Source organism: Electrophorus electricus, chromosome 5 (genome assembly GCF_041902795.1).
Source record: "Electrophorus electricus isolate QZ-2024a chromosome 5, ASM4190279v1, whole genome shotgun sequence".
In the NCBI taxonomy this organism is placed as follows: domain Eukaryota; kingdom Metazoa; phylum Chordata; class Actinopteri; order Gymnotiformes; family Gymnotidae; genus Electrophorus; species Electrophorus electricus.
This window is the reverse complement of record NC_137501.1, coordinates 3,840,519-3,856,227: the sequence shown is the minus strand read 5'-3', so window position 1 is coordinate 3,856,227 and position 15,709 is coordinate 3,840,519. Positions and strand designations below refer to the sequence as shown.

Genomic DNA, 15,709 nt, shown 5'->3' with positions numbered 1-15,709 from the left:
GGGGGTTGTGAATTCAGGTCACATTAGCTGTGCATCTGGTTCATGTAAATGTTTCTACACTGAATCATCCACTTGGCACTGGTATCCTGAGGGAGGTGCTGTTGTGATAGAACCGGGCACCACCTCCTCTGCCAGCTTACTGCACCACCTTCTGTTGTGGAGGGTGCCAGAAAAGTATGCTTGGCCTTCTGTCATGGAGACGGGGAGTGGGTGAAGTTATTAAGAACACAAGAGATGGAATGGGTTGGTGGCAAACATTATAAGTAAGAGCAGGCTGTGCCTCCCTTGGGCTGAGCCAACATTGCCAGTGTTGACAGTGATGTCGTGTTTGTCAGCACTTTAGCGCATATATACACACACACATAATTATTTATATATGTATAGATATAGATATAATATTGTATGTGGGTGCTTGATTGTTTTTACCTAAAGTGCTGATCAAGTAGAGTAAATTAGCTTTGAAGTGCAAAATTACATTTTTCATAGTATGTGCCATGAGACAAAATAAGGACGTCTTTGCGAAACAGTGACGACAACGGAAGTGACATAACGGGAATGTTTTTTGATTAGGTGGGGGGAACGAAGTACATATAGAAAATATGGGAAGTATCTGGATTTGTTTCAGCGTTATGCGTTAGCACGTATGTAGGTTACTTCCACCTTGGCTATAAGGGTCTTTATGGCGGCTTCGGCACGTACCCGTGGCTTGTTAATGCTCTAAAGCGTAACGCGTAGCGGACGCGCGATTCCGCGTAGTGCGTTTTGCTTGGCGACTGTTTTATCAGGACATCTGTCCCAAACTGGAACTTTATATGTGAAAGTGGACACCCGTCGTCCTTCTAAAGATGTGCACCCCTTGCTGTTTGTCTCAGGTGAGTGGCATACATGCCCGCATGTTAAGGTTAGTCGTTAAACGGAGGATCAGGTCGAAGGGAAACCAGCGTGGTAGCTTCCTCTAGTTTGTCGTCGCTGTCATTTTTTAAAAACCCAGTTTAACAAACTATTTTAAGTGTTTGAGCGTGTAGTCATTGTCATTACAAAGAAAAGTGAGAATATTGTACATATTACGAATGTATAACGACCAGTCGCTTCAAAAGTTGTTTCTCCTTTGTTCATATGAAAGGAAAATCGACTTGTTCAGTTGTTAGCAAATAAGATATCATTGTTCGTTATTATTGCAGTTTGTCATTTACTGAACAACGCTGTCTTTTAGAAACTGTAAACGCTAAATTATTTTCTTTAGTGATATTTTTTAATCTACGCGTACACGTATGGTTCAGTTATACTGGGGTGTCTGGGTACAGCGGCACCATTACATCATTTATTCCAATACAGTCCAATACAGTGTTCATTGCTATATTGTTCTGCACTATTTCTGAGAGCTTCATTTTTGTTCTTCTTCGTCAACAGACATACATGTCGGGTTTTTTTCCTTCTTTCATTGTTTACTGCTTACAGGAAACACCGCTATTGTTTAAACGCATTCAAACTTACGTATTTAGTAATAGATTAAACGCAATTAGGGAACATTTTAGAGAACATTCTCGGTTAATCGGGGTAAAAAGAACAACAAAAGATTTGTCAACATAGTGTCGTGCACATTCTCAGTGTGCTAATTTCTGCTTTGAGTGGCCCACGTTTTCTTGTAACCCTCTTTTGTGTGCTGCGTGGTCCGGGGGTGCTCTTTTCATTTTCTAGTTGGATCCATGAGGCTGCTTGTTTGCATAAGATTAGCACTGGAAAACAGAGCCGACCGCCTGTGTTGTAGCGGCGGCAGGGCTGTCTCATTAGCGCTAAGCCTGTCAAGAGCCTCTGGCCCCACAGCCCTTGGTGAATGTTTGAGTGAGGTCAGTGTGACTTTCTTAAAGTGCTAAAAACCTCACGAATCACGGATGTTTCCCGTCCAGGCACCTAGTTAGAGAAATCCAGTGATGACATGCGCAATATGGTGTCCGCACGACTGCATTCTTGCAAAAGTCTGGATCAGCATAACCTTTCCTTGTTGTCTTGATGCTGTTCGTTTAAGGTTTTATCTTCCTTTGAGTGTGAGCAGTCTAACTGGCTCGTCTCCCTCATCTGTCTGCACTTGAGCCAATCTGTGCCCAAGGCAGCTGGACTGCATGATGATTCAGTGATTATAACCTGTTTATAAATGAGAGGTGTCTTGGACAAGTGGAACTCGAATCTATTGGAAATGTAAGTCTTTGTTTTTGTTCTAAAAATGGGAATTTCAGATATTTTTGTATATAATTGTAGTCTTCGTGATCTAGGAATTAACATGGTCCTGTTCATTGAGCAACATTCCTGTGGTTTCAGGCCACTGCTGATCTGTGTTGTGACTAGGAAGGTGTGATGAAATTCCATGAAATCCGTTTGCATATCTTGTTGGCATGCTCTCTTTCTAACGTGTGTATGTGTGATTTAACCAGAGTGTAAGACTTTGCCTTCTAATTTTATGCCTTGTAGTAGCAGCAGCAGTACAACTGTTTGAAGTAGAGCACTGATGATAGGGTGAGAATAGTAGGATGTTCTCAGCTAGCTGTGCATTTCACACTGTTAATCACCTCTGCGATGTGTGAGAGGTTGTAAGCAGAGAACTAACCTACAGCTCAAAGAAGTCTGTTTACTCCTGCTACTGACGACCCCACCGACCCAAAGCCTCACTATTTGCTACTGAAAAAGAAGCCGTTTCCTCAAACGATTGCCAACCAAACTCCATCCATCCACCAATCCCTGTTTTGAATCCATTGATCTGATCCTAAAGTAAGATGCTTAAATGTTACACATAACTGTGTTTTTTGCTTTATACAAATAAGGGATTTTTTTTATGTGTACACATCATTATACATTTTTGCCCGAGTTTTGCAGTGCCCTAGCTCACACACCAACAAAGACCTCTTTCATATCGAGCTAACTTTTTCCAGATTTTGGCAATAATGTTTTATGTTCACTAATAAAAAAAATGTAGTTTCCATTTCATTTGTACAGCTTGTCATTGTTCTGTTTAGTCAAAATGACAGATTAATATTTTGATGTCATGTAAAGTGAGTTTTTGAAATGTAGCAGGGTTGCTAAGTATCAGGCTTTAAATCACCCAAATGGACTATAGCCAGGACATGGTGCATAGTACATTTCTGTGAATTTGTACCCATAGTCCTCTGGGTGACCTGCCCTGGAAATACAATTAATAAACAGTGTAAACCAGAGATGGGCTTGAGAAGGTCTCAGCATTTATTGTGTGAAAGTTAGTATCCAAATTATTAGCCCTAGCCTGACGCTTTTTACCCTTTCATCCTGGTCGGCAGCTGGGAAGTGCAAAAGGGCAACTTATGACAAAGGGTGAGGTGGAGGGTGTAGTTGGGGATGGGCTGTCTCACGGGTGAATTATCTGATGTGGTTGAAGCATTGGACTCAGTGTCACTGTTTGCGTCCTGACCCGCCGGCTTACAAAAGTGCAATGCTCATGCAGAATGAGGTCTTGCGGGCTGGACATCTGTTGTGGATTTGAGGGGGAGACCCTCCTGAACTGTCTGTTTTAAGACAGTGCTTTGCTAATAGAGCCTGCATTAGTCTGTGCATTGCATGTGGGATTTCTGTTGTCTTTGAGAGGAAAGTAATTGCTCTCATAGTTTAGTTCTTTGTTACAGAGGTACACATGCATTGTATGTAAAAGGTTATATAGCATTGGCCAGCCAACAGCAAATACCTCTTTCACTAGTAAAAACCCCATCAGGGCTTTTGAATTCAAAACTATCAGACTGGAGTCTACACTCATTTCCTAACACACTCATAGATCAAGTTCAAGTGTGGTTTATTCGTCACATACATAGTCATACACAGTATAACTCGCAGTGAAATGGTGGAGAGTGCTCTGTCCAAACTGAGGAAAAGAAAACAGGGGTGCATAGAGAAATATAGATATTCTCTATATGTGAAATATATATATATATATATATATATATATATATATATATATATATATATATATATATATATATATATATATATATATTTTCTATAGATGTATTCTATAGATGTATGTCTAGTTCTTGTCTGCAGTCAGCAGATGACCAGATTAAGTCCTTCCTGGACACTGCATACTCATCCTATATCTGCCCTCATCCTGAGTAGCAGGAGGATCTCGGGGCTTTGTGTTTAGACTGAAACTCAGCAAATTGTTGTGTCTAAGCAGTGTCAGGTGCTGTGCCCAGTTTCATAGTAACAGTTCAGCACTACCTTGCTTGTGCTGTCCAATAGGAGTTCACTGTTTTTGCTGCTAGGCGTGAAAATGACCAATGAGGGCCTCTCAGGAATGGGGGGGGGGGGCATGCTTTCTGAGCATTGCAAACAAAGCCTCTACTGAAATTTTATTACTTCAAATAATAATAAACCTGTGAACAGCACGTCTCTGTAGCAGAGCTAATACTTATACCATTAAATCCACATGGCTAAAGTTCTGCTTTTAAGCTTTACCAATACAAACAAAACAAGAGTTTTGCCTAAATAATAGTCATTAGTGGGAACCTTGTCAAGATGTCTGCGTCTCTGCTCCAGTTGGCCTGTTGCTGTGGCTCGGATGCCTGCTCACTGTGCTGTGGCTGCTGCCCCAAGATCAGGCAGTCCACAGGGACACGCTTCATGTACGCTCTCTACTTCATGCTGGTCACCGTCACCTGTGTCGTCATGATGTCGCCCACCGTGGAGATGGAAATGCGTGATCACGTGAGTTTTGACGTGCTCCTGTCACTTTTGCTGCCGTTTTATTTTAGATCAGCCCCCCACAGAAACCGTGCTGTAGCTGTTGCGAGAGCATCTGCACAGCTTTCTGCAAGGTGAGGGATAACTTTTTGGTCAGCTCTGCTTTACATACAGTGGTGTCTCAGTAATTCCCATTGAAAGCTTGTGACCAGTCATGGTATTTCCCTAGTTTAGTTAAACTCTGACCATACAGTTATTAATCACAGCGAAACAGACCTTAATCTACCCCTCATTTTTTGTTTGTCCTTATATTTCTAAACCTTATATTTCACACTAAACAAAGTAGCTCTCTCCTTGATATGAGAAATAATTCTGCCTTCACTTAAATGAAAAAGCCCTCTCAGTCACTGGAGATTTTTTTTTTTTTTAGTTTAATTAGCGTTGCTAGGGATGGACTCCAAAGTGCTCACTGCTGATGGAGACAGCTACAGACATGAAGGCTTCATCTACCGCCAGCCAGCACATCAGTCCAAACCACAGAAGTCGAACACATAACTGTGCAGCACTGTGGGAGACTAAATGGAAGAGTGAAGCTCACTAGGCTATTAGCATAACACTGAGAGCACGATTTTTGGACGGCGTGGTGTACCCAGAACAAACCATTACACCCCTCACTAAGGCTCCCAGTTCTGTAGTTGAGAGCAGCCTGTGCGAGCTATGGAGACGGCGGAGCAGGAATGCTGTAGTGCAGTGTGTGATGTGGACCCAGCCGCTGTGTGCTCCAGGAAAGCCTTCTCCTTTGTCCTACTGCTCGCCTGTTGACTGCCTACTGTGTAAATGCCAGGCAAAGACAAGAGGCTTAAAAAGACAAGTTCCGTCACAAAAGGGCTCTCGCAGGGAGGGGGGAGGTGTCTCGGACCCTAAAAGAGCTCAGATCCGCCTCAGAAGTGATGAAGGATGTCGAAGCAAAGGAATCTTGTGGAGGTGTATTCCGTGTTTTCAGCTCACTGTAGTTCAGGTTTGTATATTACAGGTCCGTGCATCCTAAATGCATAAACCAATAGAAATCCTTGTCCTGAACTTCCATAGAACATACCTAGAAGCCTCAACATGGCATGGAACATAACTAGAATACACAAACACACATGCACATCTTGACACCTTGAGCTGTACTTTCCATTAGCAAGCCACAGTTAAAAGCTAAGATGTAGCTCTGAGCCATCAGTTAATCTTTATATACACTAGGAAATGTGAAAAAGTTTATTTTGCAAGACCTGGCATGACATGTGGAGCCCTCTAAATCCATATCTCTGTTTCCCACTGACAGCGACGCTTAGTATAGCAGGTCATAAAGGGAATATAATTATCTATTCATTCCTGTGTTTGCAGGTCAGAGTGGTTGGGTCTTGTTGTGCTTGCTCTGTGGAGAAGTAGGAGCATCAAATTGCATCCAAATTAGAAAATTCATGTTGTCCTTTGAATACATACAGAGCTGCTGTACCGCGCTCCTGTGTCTTTAAAATAAATTTTCATCAGTTCAGATTTTAATAGAATCTGATTACATAATGCATCTTGCTAATGCTGGCTAAAAACAGTCCCATTTTATTTAAATACAATGAAAGTGTAAAGAATGTAGAGACTACACACTTTATAGTTTAATTGCAATTACCCAAAACAACTGGAGTGGTAATTTGGTGTTAATGGATTTGGAACAAGAGAATTTCAGAATACACATTATGTTCCAGGGAGTAAACATTGTGTGCTCCAAACAAACATTTTACTTGGTTGAATTAGGTCTGATGTATATGTACTGGTTTTGTTTTGGCTCAGCCTGTCCAGAGGGCTGTTAGTAGGGCGCTGTTCCTTACAAACAGTAATCTTGTTTCTGTCCTGTTCTATTTTAGATTCCATTCTACTCACAGATGTGCAAAAAGCTGAATGCTGGAGAGAACTGCAGTGATCTGGTGGGCTACTCTGCTGTGTACAAAGTTTGTTTTGGCATGGCCTGTTTCTTCTTCTTCTTCGCCGTGTTCACTGTCCGAATACGGACCAGCACGGGTTGCCGGGCAGCCGTCCACAATGGGTAAGCGATCAGTCCTAAATGCCCTCCGGGGCATTTGTCCTGCAGCCTTGCCTCATTCCTGCACTCCTTTTCCCCTTGGCTCTCCCCGCAGCCCCTGTGGAGGAGAGTCAGTACTCACCCCGGGTTCACTGGAGGTCCATAAGCTTGTCTATCGCTTGGCTGCCTGCTTTTATCTAGCTCTCTAGACATTCTGTTCTGTTGTATGCTCCTCCTTAAACTCCATTATCCATCCACTCCTGTTGCGCTGAATAGGGGTCTTAATTAAAAGCCCTGCCCGGTGGAAATCGCATTGGTAGGCGAGCTTTACTCTCCCCAGATCCGACAAGACCTCCTCACATCACAATAATCGGATCTTTGTGTTGTATGCAAATGGCGTGGAGGAGTAGTAGAAGTGCATGTCCAGGGTGCGGAGCAGGAGTATAGGAATGCACTCCAAAGCCGTCCAAGAGCCAAAAGCCACACATAAGAAGCCCATGTGGAACTGCCCAAAGTAGCCTTCTTAATCAAATGTGTGAAATGCTCTAGTAAACAGGATGGTTATATGAGCTTAAACTCACCCCAAATCAAACACATGCAAATGTTCAAGAAACTTGTCTGTCATTTTTTGTTATTTTTACTTACTGCTCAATAAGACAGTGAATTCTCTTGGTCTGCGTGTTTTCACTTGAACTGGCCATGTGAGAGCAGGACTGTGTCCTGATTCCTGACAGGAATCCTGTTTTTGTCCATCCAGATTCTGGTTCTTGAAGTTTGTGGTTTTGCTGGCTTGCTGTGCAGGAGGTTTCTTTCTACCAGACGAAAAGAATTTTCTGGAAGGTATAACCTTTGTTCTCTTTCACTGTCGGTTACTCCCTATGGCGATCCTAGGTATTGTTTCCCTTGTGTATATTGTTGTTTCTTTTCATGAGCTCTGGAGAAAAGGTCTGGTGGGTACAGGCTGTAGTAAAGTGAAGCACATTGTACTAGAAGAGAGGAACTAAGGCTTTGTAAGCAAAAACTTTGTGACTTTTGTTTTCATAGTAACACAATCTCCATGCAGCTGATTCAAAACGTTGCTTCAGACACTCTGAACTCTCAAAACTCTGAACAGTCTATAAAAGCTCTAATAGTGAGAATAGGGCTTTAACTAATGCACGGTAACTAAATTAAGATTAAGATGTTAACTGTGTGTTTCAAAAAATAATGACATAAATGACATGTATTGTCTATGGTTTAATGTTGGAGAACAATGGAAAATTTAGAAAAAATTAATAAACCTCGAGAAAACCCGAGCGCATACCATCATGGACACAGTTCTCCAACATTGTTTCAATATTTCACTTTCCCAGATGTAATCTGGCAACACAGTTGTGTTGCTGAAAGCATCTGCAAGCCAGCCAGCCACAGTTTCAATACAGCCTTATGTATTCCGCTTGGAGTCATACATGGTGTCGTTTATTTGTGTGTGTCTCTCCGTCTCTCCCTCTCTTGAATTATGCAGTTATTTTGTGTGTATAATTTAGCTGCTGTCAAGGAAACTGAGTAGCCATCTGGAGAGCTGCCAGCCATGCAGAGAGGTGGCTGTTGTTTGTGTCAGTCACAGAAATAAAGAAACTGTTGAGATTGAAGACTCAACGTGCCCTCTATGACTGTTCGTGTCTCACACTCACTCTCTCTCTGTGGCTCTCCCTCACTCTTGCTGTGTGTGTGTGGGGGGGGGGGGCTCGCTCCCTCTCTCTCTCTCTCTCTCTCTCTCTCTCTCTCTCTCTCACTGTGTCTCTCGCTCTCTCCCCAGTGTGGCGCTACGTGGGTGCTATCGGCGGATTCCTCTTCCTCCTCATTCAGCTTATGCTCCTTGTCCAGTTCGCTCACAGGTGGAACCAGAACTGGTAAGATGAGCCTCTGGTGCCGGGCACTCTAGTTTGCTATTTTTGGAATCCTCCTTCCATCATGCTGCATTACCAAAGGAAAACAAATCAGACATTTGGAAAAATCTTTTTCCAGTTCTTCTTTTCCTGTTTCCATCCCTGCATCCATTTTTGTCTTTTTAGTAACTTGAGACAGCACATCTGGAAATCATTAGACATGGTAGTGGGAGTGCACTATAATCTGGCTGCTTCTAATTTCCACAATAACACATTTTTACATAGATTCCCTGGCTGGGCGGTCGGGTTCATATACATCAGTAATGTAGCCTAAGGAGCTTAAATAACTGGTAGAAAGACACAGGAAATGGGAGCATTTAACATTAATTTTTCTAAATACTGGGCTGAATCAAACTAGTGCTATGAGCCTGATATACTAGTGTGCTAATTGGGAGTAGCATTGTTAATTTTGCAGCAGAAAAGTATGAGGGTGGTAGGAGCATTTCGTTGGCAAGAATGAACCAAGCTTTGAGTTCACTCTAGCCAATGCTGACAGTAACTTTTGTCAAGAAATGAACCAAAACATATAAGTAATAATACATGCTTTATGCACTGTATTTTTTTTGTATTACCTTTGAAAACTTTCATCTGCACAGTGCTTTAGTTCTATTCCAAGTATTCCACAGCATAACCAGCTCAAACATTTTAGCAGTGGCTTGTGTTCATAAATAATGGAGGCAAGGTGGAGGGGTTTGGATTGGTGGGGTAGATCCAGGGAACCCGTCCTGGACTGTTCACACAAAGAGAGGGAGGCAGGGAGACAACCAGGAGCCACAGACTGAGGAAGCACATGGGAGGGAAAGCGAAGAGCGCCACTTCCTCTCTTCAGCTCACGCAAACCCATACCGTCAGCACAAAGGGCCAGACATAAATCGCAAAGTTAACTGTGTGGAAGGAACACGGTCTGAAAAAAAAACACACTGCATGAAGCAGCATGCGACACGGAATCCCAGAAAAAGGGCACTGAAGTCACTGACACAAGGAAGTCACTATTGTAGGGAAGTCACTCCGCATGGTCATCGGGGAGAGATTATTTACGCCACAGCCCACTTCCTGACTGCTTGTCCTGGTGGCCTCATTTATTGTGACTTTGTTTTGATAAAATGTAATAATGCTGTTTTATACATTAAAGAAATGCAAAGCTATTAAAGGTTCCTTGGATTTAATGGTGTTAGTAAGTTAAATCTCTCCCCCTCTTGCACAAAAAACGCACACACTCCCTCTCCGCAGGACGTCTGGTGTGGAGCATAACAAGCTGTGGTATGCGGCATTGGCCCTGGTGACACTGGTGCTCTTCTCTGTGGCTGTGGGGGCCATGGTCTTCATGGCCATGTTCTACACGCACGCAGAGGCCTGCTTCCTCAACAAGATCTTCCTGGGCATGAACTCGGGCCTGTGCGTCGTCATCTCCATGCTTGCAATCTCGCCCTGCATCCAGACATGTGAGTTGGCACGTCTGCCTCTCGGGCTGCCCCTCTCTCCTGGGTAGTTTCCAGCGCAGACATTTGTTTACTGTGTGGGAGTGGACCATCTGCCTTGTTTATTTGTGGTTTCCAGAGTGGAACATCATTTGCGGTAGATCTGATGTTAAAGGGGACTGTCAACGACCTTTTATATTGCAAAAGTAATAAGGTTTTACCCATCCTAAATAATTGATATGCAGTATTTTGTTCAAGAGTTGAGGAGATTTTCTTTCTGGAGTGCACGGTTACAGGGCCAGGCTTCCTGAAGTAATTGTAGGCTAAAGCTCTTTGATCTGAGACAAACAGCAGTGGCTAGAGAAGACCGTATTAGCTGATCCTTGCACTGCCATCTAGTGAGATCAAACCGACAGTGGAGCCTCACTTCTCCAACCTCACTCTCAGTTGATTCCCACAGCGTCATGCCCAGTTCCTGATTTGCCGGGGCCAAATTAAGCATGAGAAACCTGTAAGTCCATTCTCACAGATGTAAGGTTTCTATGAAGGTCAGTGAGCATCTAAGAGTCCATCTGAAACTCAAAAAACAGGTGTTGCTACCAAAAAGTACCAGTCAAGAGAGGACACCTGACTGAATCTGTTTCTCATGGTCTTAAAGGCATTTCAATCTAGTGAAAAATTCTTTTTTCTGAGAAACGAGACATTTCGGCCAGAGGTCATCAGCTGTGCAAGCAAAATGCTGCATATAGTTTTCAATGAGAAAGTTAGTCCCCAAGTGCTAGTCCCCCAAATTTTTCATACCTATTGGAAAAAGGCTTTTTAATAGACCACAAAGAATAATCAAACTGAAGCGTGGCTATTTTGAAAAATCTAAAATTGTCAGTCAATATTTAAGGACAGTACAATTACATATGAAGCATTCATTGTTTTTATATCTTAGATGTTGTCCTAAAATGTAGAAGATGGTAGAAAGTAGGTGTGTCCAAACCTTTGACTGTTAACATGTATACTAAACCAGTTATTCTCCATCCTGGTCCTCAGCCACTTCTCTCTACATTTTGGTATTCTCTTGGCTCTGACTTGACTCTGAATATTAATGAATTTGCAAACAAGTTTAAAGTGGTTGTGTTGGATTATGGAAAAATACTAACATATATAGTGCATAGACACTGCAGGACCAAGATTGGGCAGCTGTGCAGTAAATAAATAGCAAGCGCTATGACAAATCATGGAGCCTGAAACCCGCTGTGCTTCCTTCCAGTGGAAGTCGTGGGTGGTGGGTTGGTGGGTGGGTGGGTGGGTTGGTTGGTTGGGGCCCAGAAGCTGGCACTGAGCGTGTACAAGGTCAAACTTGAAGATGGGGAATGTGTGCTGTGCTAAGTAGCTGTGTGTGTGCTGTGTGTTTCCTCTGCAGTCCAGCCCACCTCGGGGCTGCTCCAGCCTGCCATCATCAGTGTCTACGCCATGTACCTCACCTTCTCCGCCTTTGCCAGCAAGCCCATTGAAAGTGAGTGCAGCTCAGTCTTTGTCTCCACAGGGTGCACACCTAGCTTCACACTGGGGAGTGTCCTCTAATAAGCGTGTGGTTGGATAAGAGCCTCATACATTGCTTGAAACCACTGCTCCAGTAGCTTTCTGAAACTTTATACCACATCCTGATTCACCCCTCTCTCTCTCTCTCTCTCTCTCTCTCTCTCTCTTGTTCCTTCTCTTGATCTTGATATCTTTTGATCTTAATAATTATTTTTTTGTTTGTTAAATTTTGTTTGGTTCAATATCTTTTATTTGTATCATTTTCATTTGGAAGTTTAACTTTAAAGTTAAACTTTTTTTGCTTCCAAAAGTGAATAGGTGGACCTTTATAGTATATTTAATGCTGAATTCGAAAATGTTTTTAAGATTTTCTATAATGTATGGATTTGACCGTAAATTTGTCAGTGATTATATTTAAATCTTTCAGAAATAAGGCTATTGCACCTAAAATGTGTACAAATGCACTTCTGAAATGTTGAGTGTATGACATTTGCCTATGTTTGGCCTCAGGAACATCCAGCCTTCTTTAAATGTAAATGTGCCAACATAGAGGGGGTCCACTTTCCTTGGTACCACTTTTTCATACATAATGACAAGATACTAAAACAAAAAACTATGGGAGATGGACAAATTCTGAAACCATGTTTGGATTCAGCATGCGAAAATATTTTTTGCAGGAAGCAAAATCACTGTTAACCAGTTATTTCAGAATAATTATTCTTTGTTTGGTTAGTTCGTATTAAAGTGCTTGGTTTAAAATTCAGAAATTCTGTCTCTCAGTGGTGCCGCAAGATGGAGTGAACGTTACCGTTTGCGTCTTCCCTTTCAACTCGGGATCGGAGAGTGACAACAAGATCGTAACGGGCATGGGGACAGCCATTCTGTTCGGCTGCGTGCTTTACTCCTGGTATTAGCCTTTTTTTTTTAATAAATAAATGTGACTTTTTTTTCCCTCTACACTTTTGGCTCATTCCCTCCCATTCCGCAGTAACCCCCCTGTATTTATACCACTGAATCAAGTCACCCAACAGTGAAACCTGGTCATTTGGAAGGGTGTGTGAAGGGACTGGTGCCAAAAGGACTTAAACATGTAATTTTCTGGTTCTTGCACTCTGTTTGTGTGGACATAAAAAGCAGGTAGCCCTGCTGAAGCTAAAGGGAAGATTGAAGCCTTCTACATTTAACTCGAACACTGGGGGGAACCTCATATGTTTTTTCCATCAAGTACAGACACGTCTGCTGAGGTTGTCCCACTAATGCCCGAGACCATATTTAAATGCAGGTGTTATCGGTGTGTATTGTCAGCCATATGATTCAACACCATATCTCAACGTGATTTTTTTTTCCCCCCTTCATGTCGCCAGTGTTTTGTTTTTTGTTTGTTTGTTTGTTTGTCCCCCACCCCCCTCCAATGAAATACAGCAATATGGAGGGAGAAGTACTCAGCAGAAAAGGGGCTCTTATCTAGTGCCATTTCAAAGATTCCCAGGAAACACTTGAGCTTAAACATTCTTCTACATTAATGACGGCTTGATGAGGAATTGCGTAACCACATTGATCGCGTCTCCTGCTCCCTCCTGAGTCACACATGATGATGGGTTTTGACTAAGTGGAAAAACTGACCTTGTATTTGGATAGACTCATATTGTCTGTACTGCATTACTCTCTGTCGCTCTCCATCTCTCACACTCTCTTGCTTTCTCTAACTATCTCTGTCTCTATACAGTTTGACTTCTACCACCAAGAGGAGTTCAGCAGCTTTGCGAGTGTACAGAAATTCTATGCAAGAAAATGAGGTAAAATTTTTCATGCCTTTAAAATGTGTTGAACTTTTAAATGAGCTGATAGGACATTGTTTCACATAAATGAGTAGATTTTCACATTCCATACAAAATATGCTGGCATGGTGTTAGGAACATTAGTTTATTTTGGTGTCATGATTTCAGAGAGCACGCTGCTGTTTTTGTTGCAGTGATGATGCAGGTAAGAATAATTAAATTCTAAATTAACTTGTTTGTCGAAAAAGGAATTGGATTTTTTTTTAATGAGGCACTTAACCTGTTTTCCAGAGAGCTTGATGGCACCTCCTTGTGGTCATGCATGGGTACTGCATAGCATATTCAAAGTGCTGAAAGTGCTCTTGACGTGTTTCAGATGACTATGATGACGAGGAGAACACAGCAGGAGGGCAGAACGTTATTTATGACGAGAGAGATGGCACGGTCTACAGCTATGCCTACTTCCACTTTGTCTTCTTCCTCGGCTCCCTTTATGTTATGATGACTGTCACAAACTGGTTCCAGTAAGTCATTTCTCCTTGACTTTAGCCCTTGTTGCTTACCGCATGTGCATTTCCAGAATTGTTTTGGGGGTTTTGTTTTGCTCATCACAAAATGTCTATGAAAGTCCATCAATGAATACTGGCTCCCCCGTGTGATCTCGGTTCCTCAGATATTAGGGCATCAAATCTTATCCTGATAAATAATTTGATTGCAAAGCTATACAAAAAATCTGATATTTTATTATCAGATATATAGGTTGTGATTTTATTTTTTTTTTATAATTTATTAGACTCATTATCAATGATGGTACATGTGTACCCAAGTCACACACTGAGAAATCTGACTTAAAAACTTTGAGTTAATTGTGGTGTGTGTCTGTGCCATAATGGGAACTGAATAGTCCCTGGATGTGATCTGGGAAAGTGCTTCAAATTCCTGGGGTTTTTTTTGGGGGGGGGGGGGGCGGGTTGCTGTTTGTTTGTTTGTTTGTTTGTTTGTTTGTTTGTTTGTGTCAGCTTTCATCTTCTGGAAAGTGTTTTTGTACTTTTACATGTCAAAGTTGATCCATATGTATTCATGTACATTTAATTGAATCAGCAGCTTTCCATTGTAGCCACAGGTGAGGTATATTCTGTGTCATCTGTGCTTCTCTGCAGTTACGACAACGCTAAGATCGAGCGACTGCTGGAAGGCAGCTGGTCAGTGTTCTGGATAAAGATGGCGTCCTGCTGGGTGTGTCTGTTTCTTTACATGTGGACCCTGGTTGCTCCTATGCTCTTCCCAAAGAGGTTTGAAGCATAAAAAAAACTAAACAAAAACAAGGCCAAATACAAACTTCCTCCACTGTTCTCCAACATCCTGCAGATGTTTTCTATCACAAATGTTTAATTTTATGTTCTTTTGTAATGTTTTTTTTTTGTACAAGTTTTTGGCAGAAGAAAAGCTATCTGAAGCCTTAAAGGCCATGTTTTGTTTTTTTGTTTTTTTTTTTTTTTGGTTTGTTTTTTTTTTCTAGACAAATTCGAGAGCTTTGTTACAATTGTGGATTTTTATGCCAATTTAGTTACTTGACAGTAAGGATATGTTGTTCTTGTTGTTTTTCATTTTTATAAGAAAAAAACATGAAGGTAAACAAAAACACTGCTCAGGCTTACGTCACCTAAAAGTGTCTTGCGTGGTACATTTTACATCCTTTGGTAGATGAAGTATTCTATGCAATTCAAGAAGAGCATGTCTTCTGTTCCCAGAATTTCATTGTGACTTATCTTTTTGTTCTTGTCTTTTCATTCAGATTTTTATGGAACAGTTTTTTTTGTTTTTGTTTTTTCCATAAGCAGACCAAAATAGTAGTTTTAGCCCTGTAGACCATTTATATCCAAATGAATAAACCACTGTCCTGAGCTATATATACAAACATAGGGGGCCAATTTCTATGCTTTTGCATACAAATAAGTCATAATAAAACCGTTGTTTGAAGGGAAGAGCATACATTCCTGCAGCTCACTCTTCTGATCTCAGACTTGGAGAACATTAGAGAATCTTGGAGAAAGTTAGAGAATGTGGACTTCTGGAGAATGTTGTTGACATCAAGAAGGAAAAATGTTACCAACCTGTTCTAAGGCTACTTCTCATCGGCCAGTTTAGGTGTAAGATTTTCTAAGGATTTGTTTTTTGTTTTTTTGTTGTTGTCTTTATACATGTGAAGTGCAGGAAAAAAAAGTGATGAAGCTTGCAGGGAAGGAGTTTGTTGAGCACCGTCGCTCGGATCTTTGGTCTGGGTCTTTTTCAGTT

At 41.7% G+C, this 15,709-nt stretch overlaps 1 protein-coding gene across 10 annotated transcripts; it reads left to right on the top strand.

The window, feature by feature from the left end:
- The first annotated feature begins 273 nt into the window (after positions 1 to 273).
- serinc5 (serine incorporator 5) lies at positions 274 to 14,929 on the top strand. Of its 10 annotated transcripts, none has more exons than XM_081715054.1 (14): positions 274 to 872; positions 2,027 to 2,196; positions 2,317 to 2,347; positions 4,555 to 4,722; positions 6,603 to 6,781; positions 7,515 to 7,597; positions 8,556 to 8,649; positions 9,916 to 10,127; positions 11,518 to 11,610; positions 12,417 to 12,543; positions 13,363 to 13,432; positions 13,583 to 13,619; positions 13,791 to 13,938; positions 14,575 to 14,929. In XM_081715054.1, the coding sequence occupies exons 2-14, from the start codon at positions 2,153 to 2,155 to the stop codon at positions 14,717 to 14,719; spliced, it is 1,431 nt and encodes a 476-aa protein (XP_081571180.1). In that variant the 5' UTR covers positions 274 to 872; positions 2,027 to 2,152; the 3' UTR covers positions 14,720 to 14,929. The 10 variants fall into 10 exon arrangements, with proteins under 10 accessions (XP_081571180.1, XP_081571186.1, XP_081571184.1 ...); XM_081715058.1 differs by lacking the exon at positions 2,317 to 2,347 and adding an exon at positions 2,467 to 2,511 and having other exon boundaries at positions 287 to 872; XM_081715059.1 differs by lacking the exon at positions 2,317 to 2,347 and having other exon boundaries at positions 287 to 872.
- The last annotated feature ends 780 nt before the right edge of the window (positions 14,930 to 15,709 follow it).

Bases quoted from the DNA above. Each gene is read 5' to 3' on its own strand.
- serinc5 (XM_035530379.2), top strand. From the start codon at position 2,222: ATGGGAATTTCAGATATTTTTGTATATAATTGTAGTCTTCGTGATCTA. The intron at 11,611-12,416 runs GTGAGTGCAGCT...TCTGTCTCTCAG, and splicing joins TGCCAGCAAGCCCATTGAAA to TGGTGCCGCAAGATGGAGTG. The intron at 13,433-13,582 runs GTAAAATTTTTC...TCATGATTTCAG, and splicing joins ATTCTATGCAAGAAAATGAG to AGAGCACGCTGCTGTTTTTG.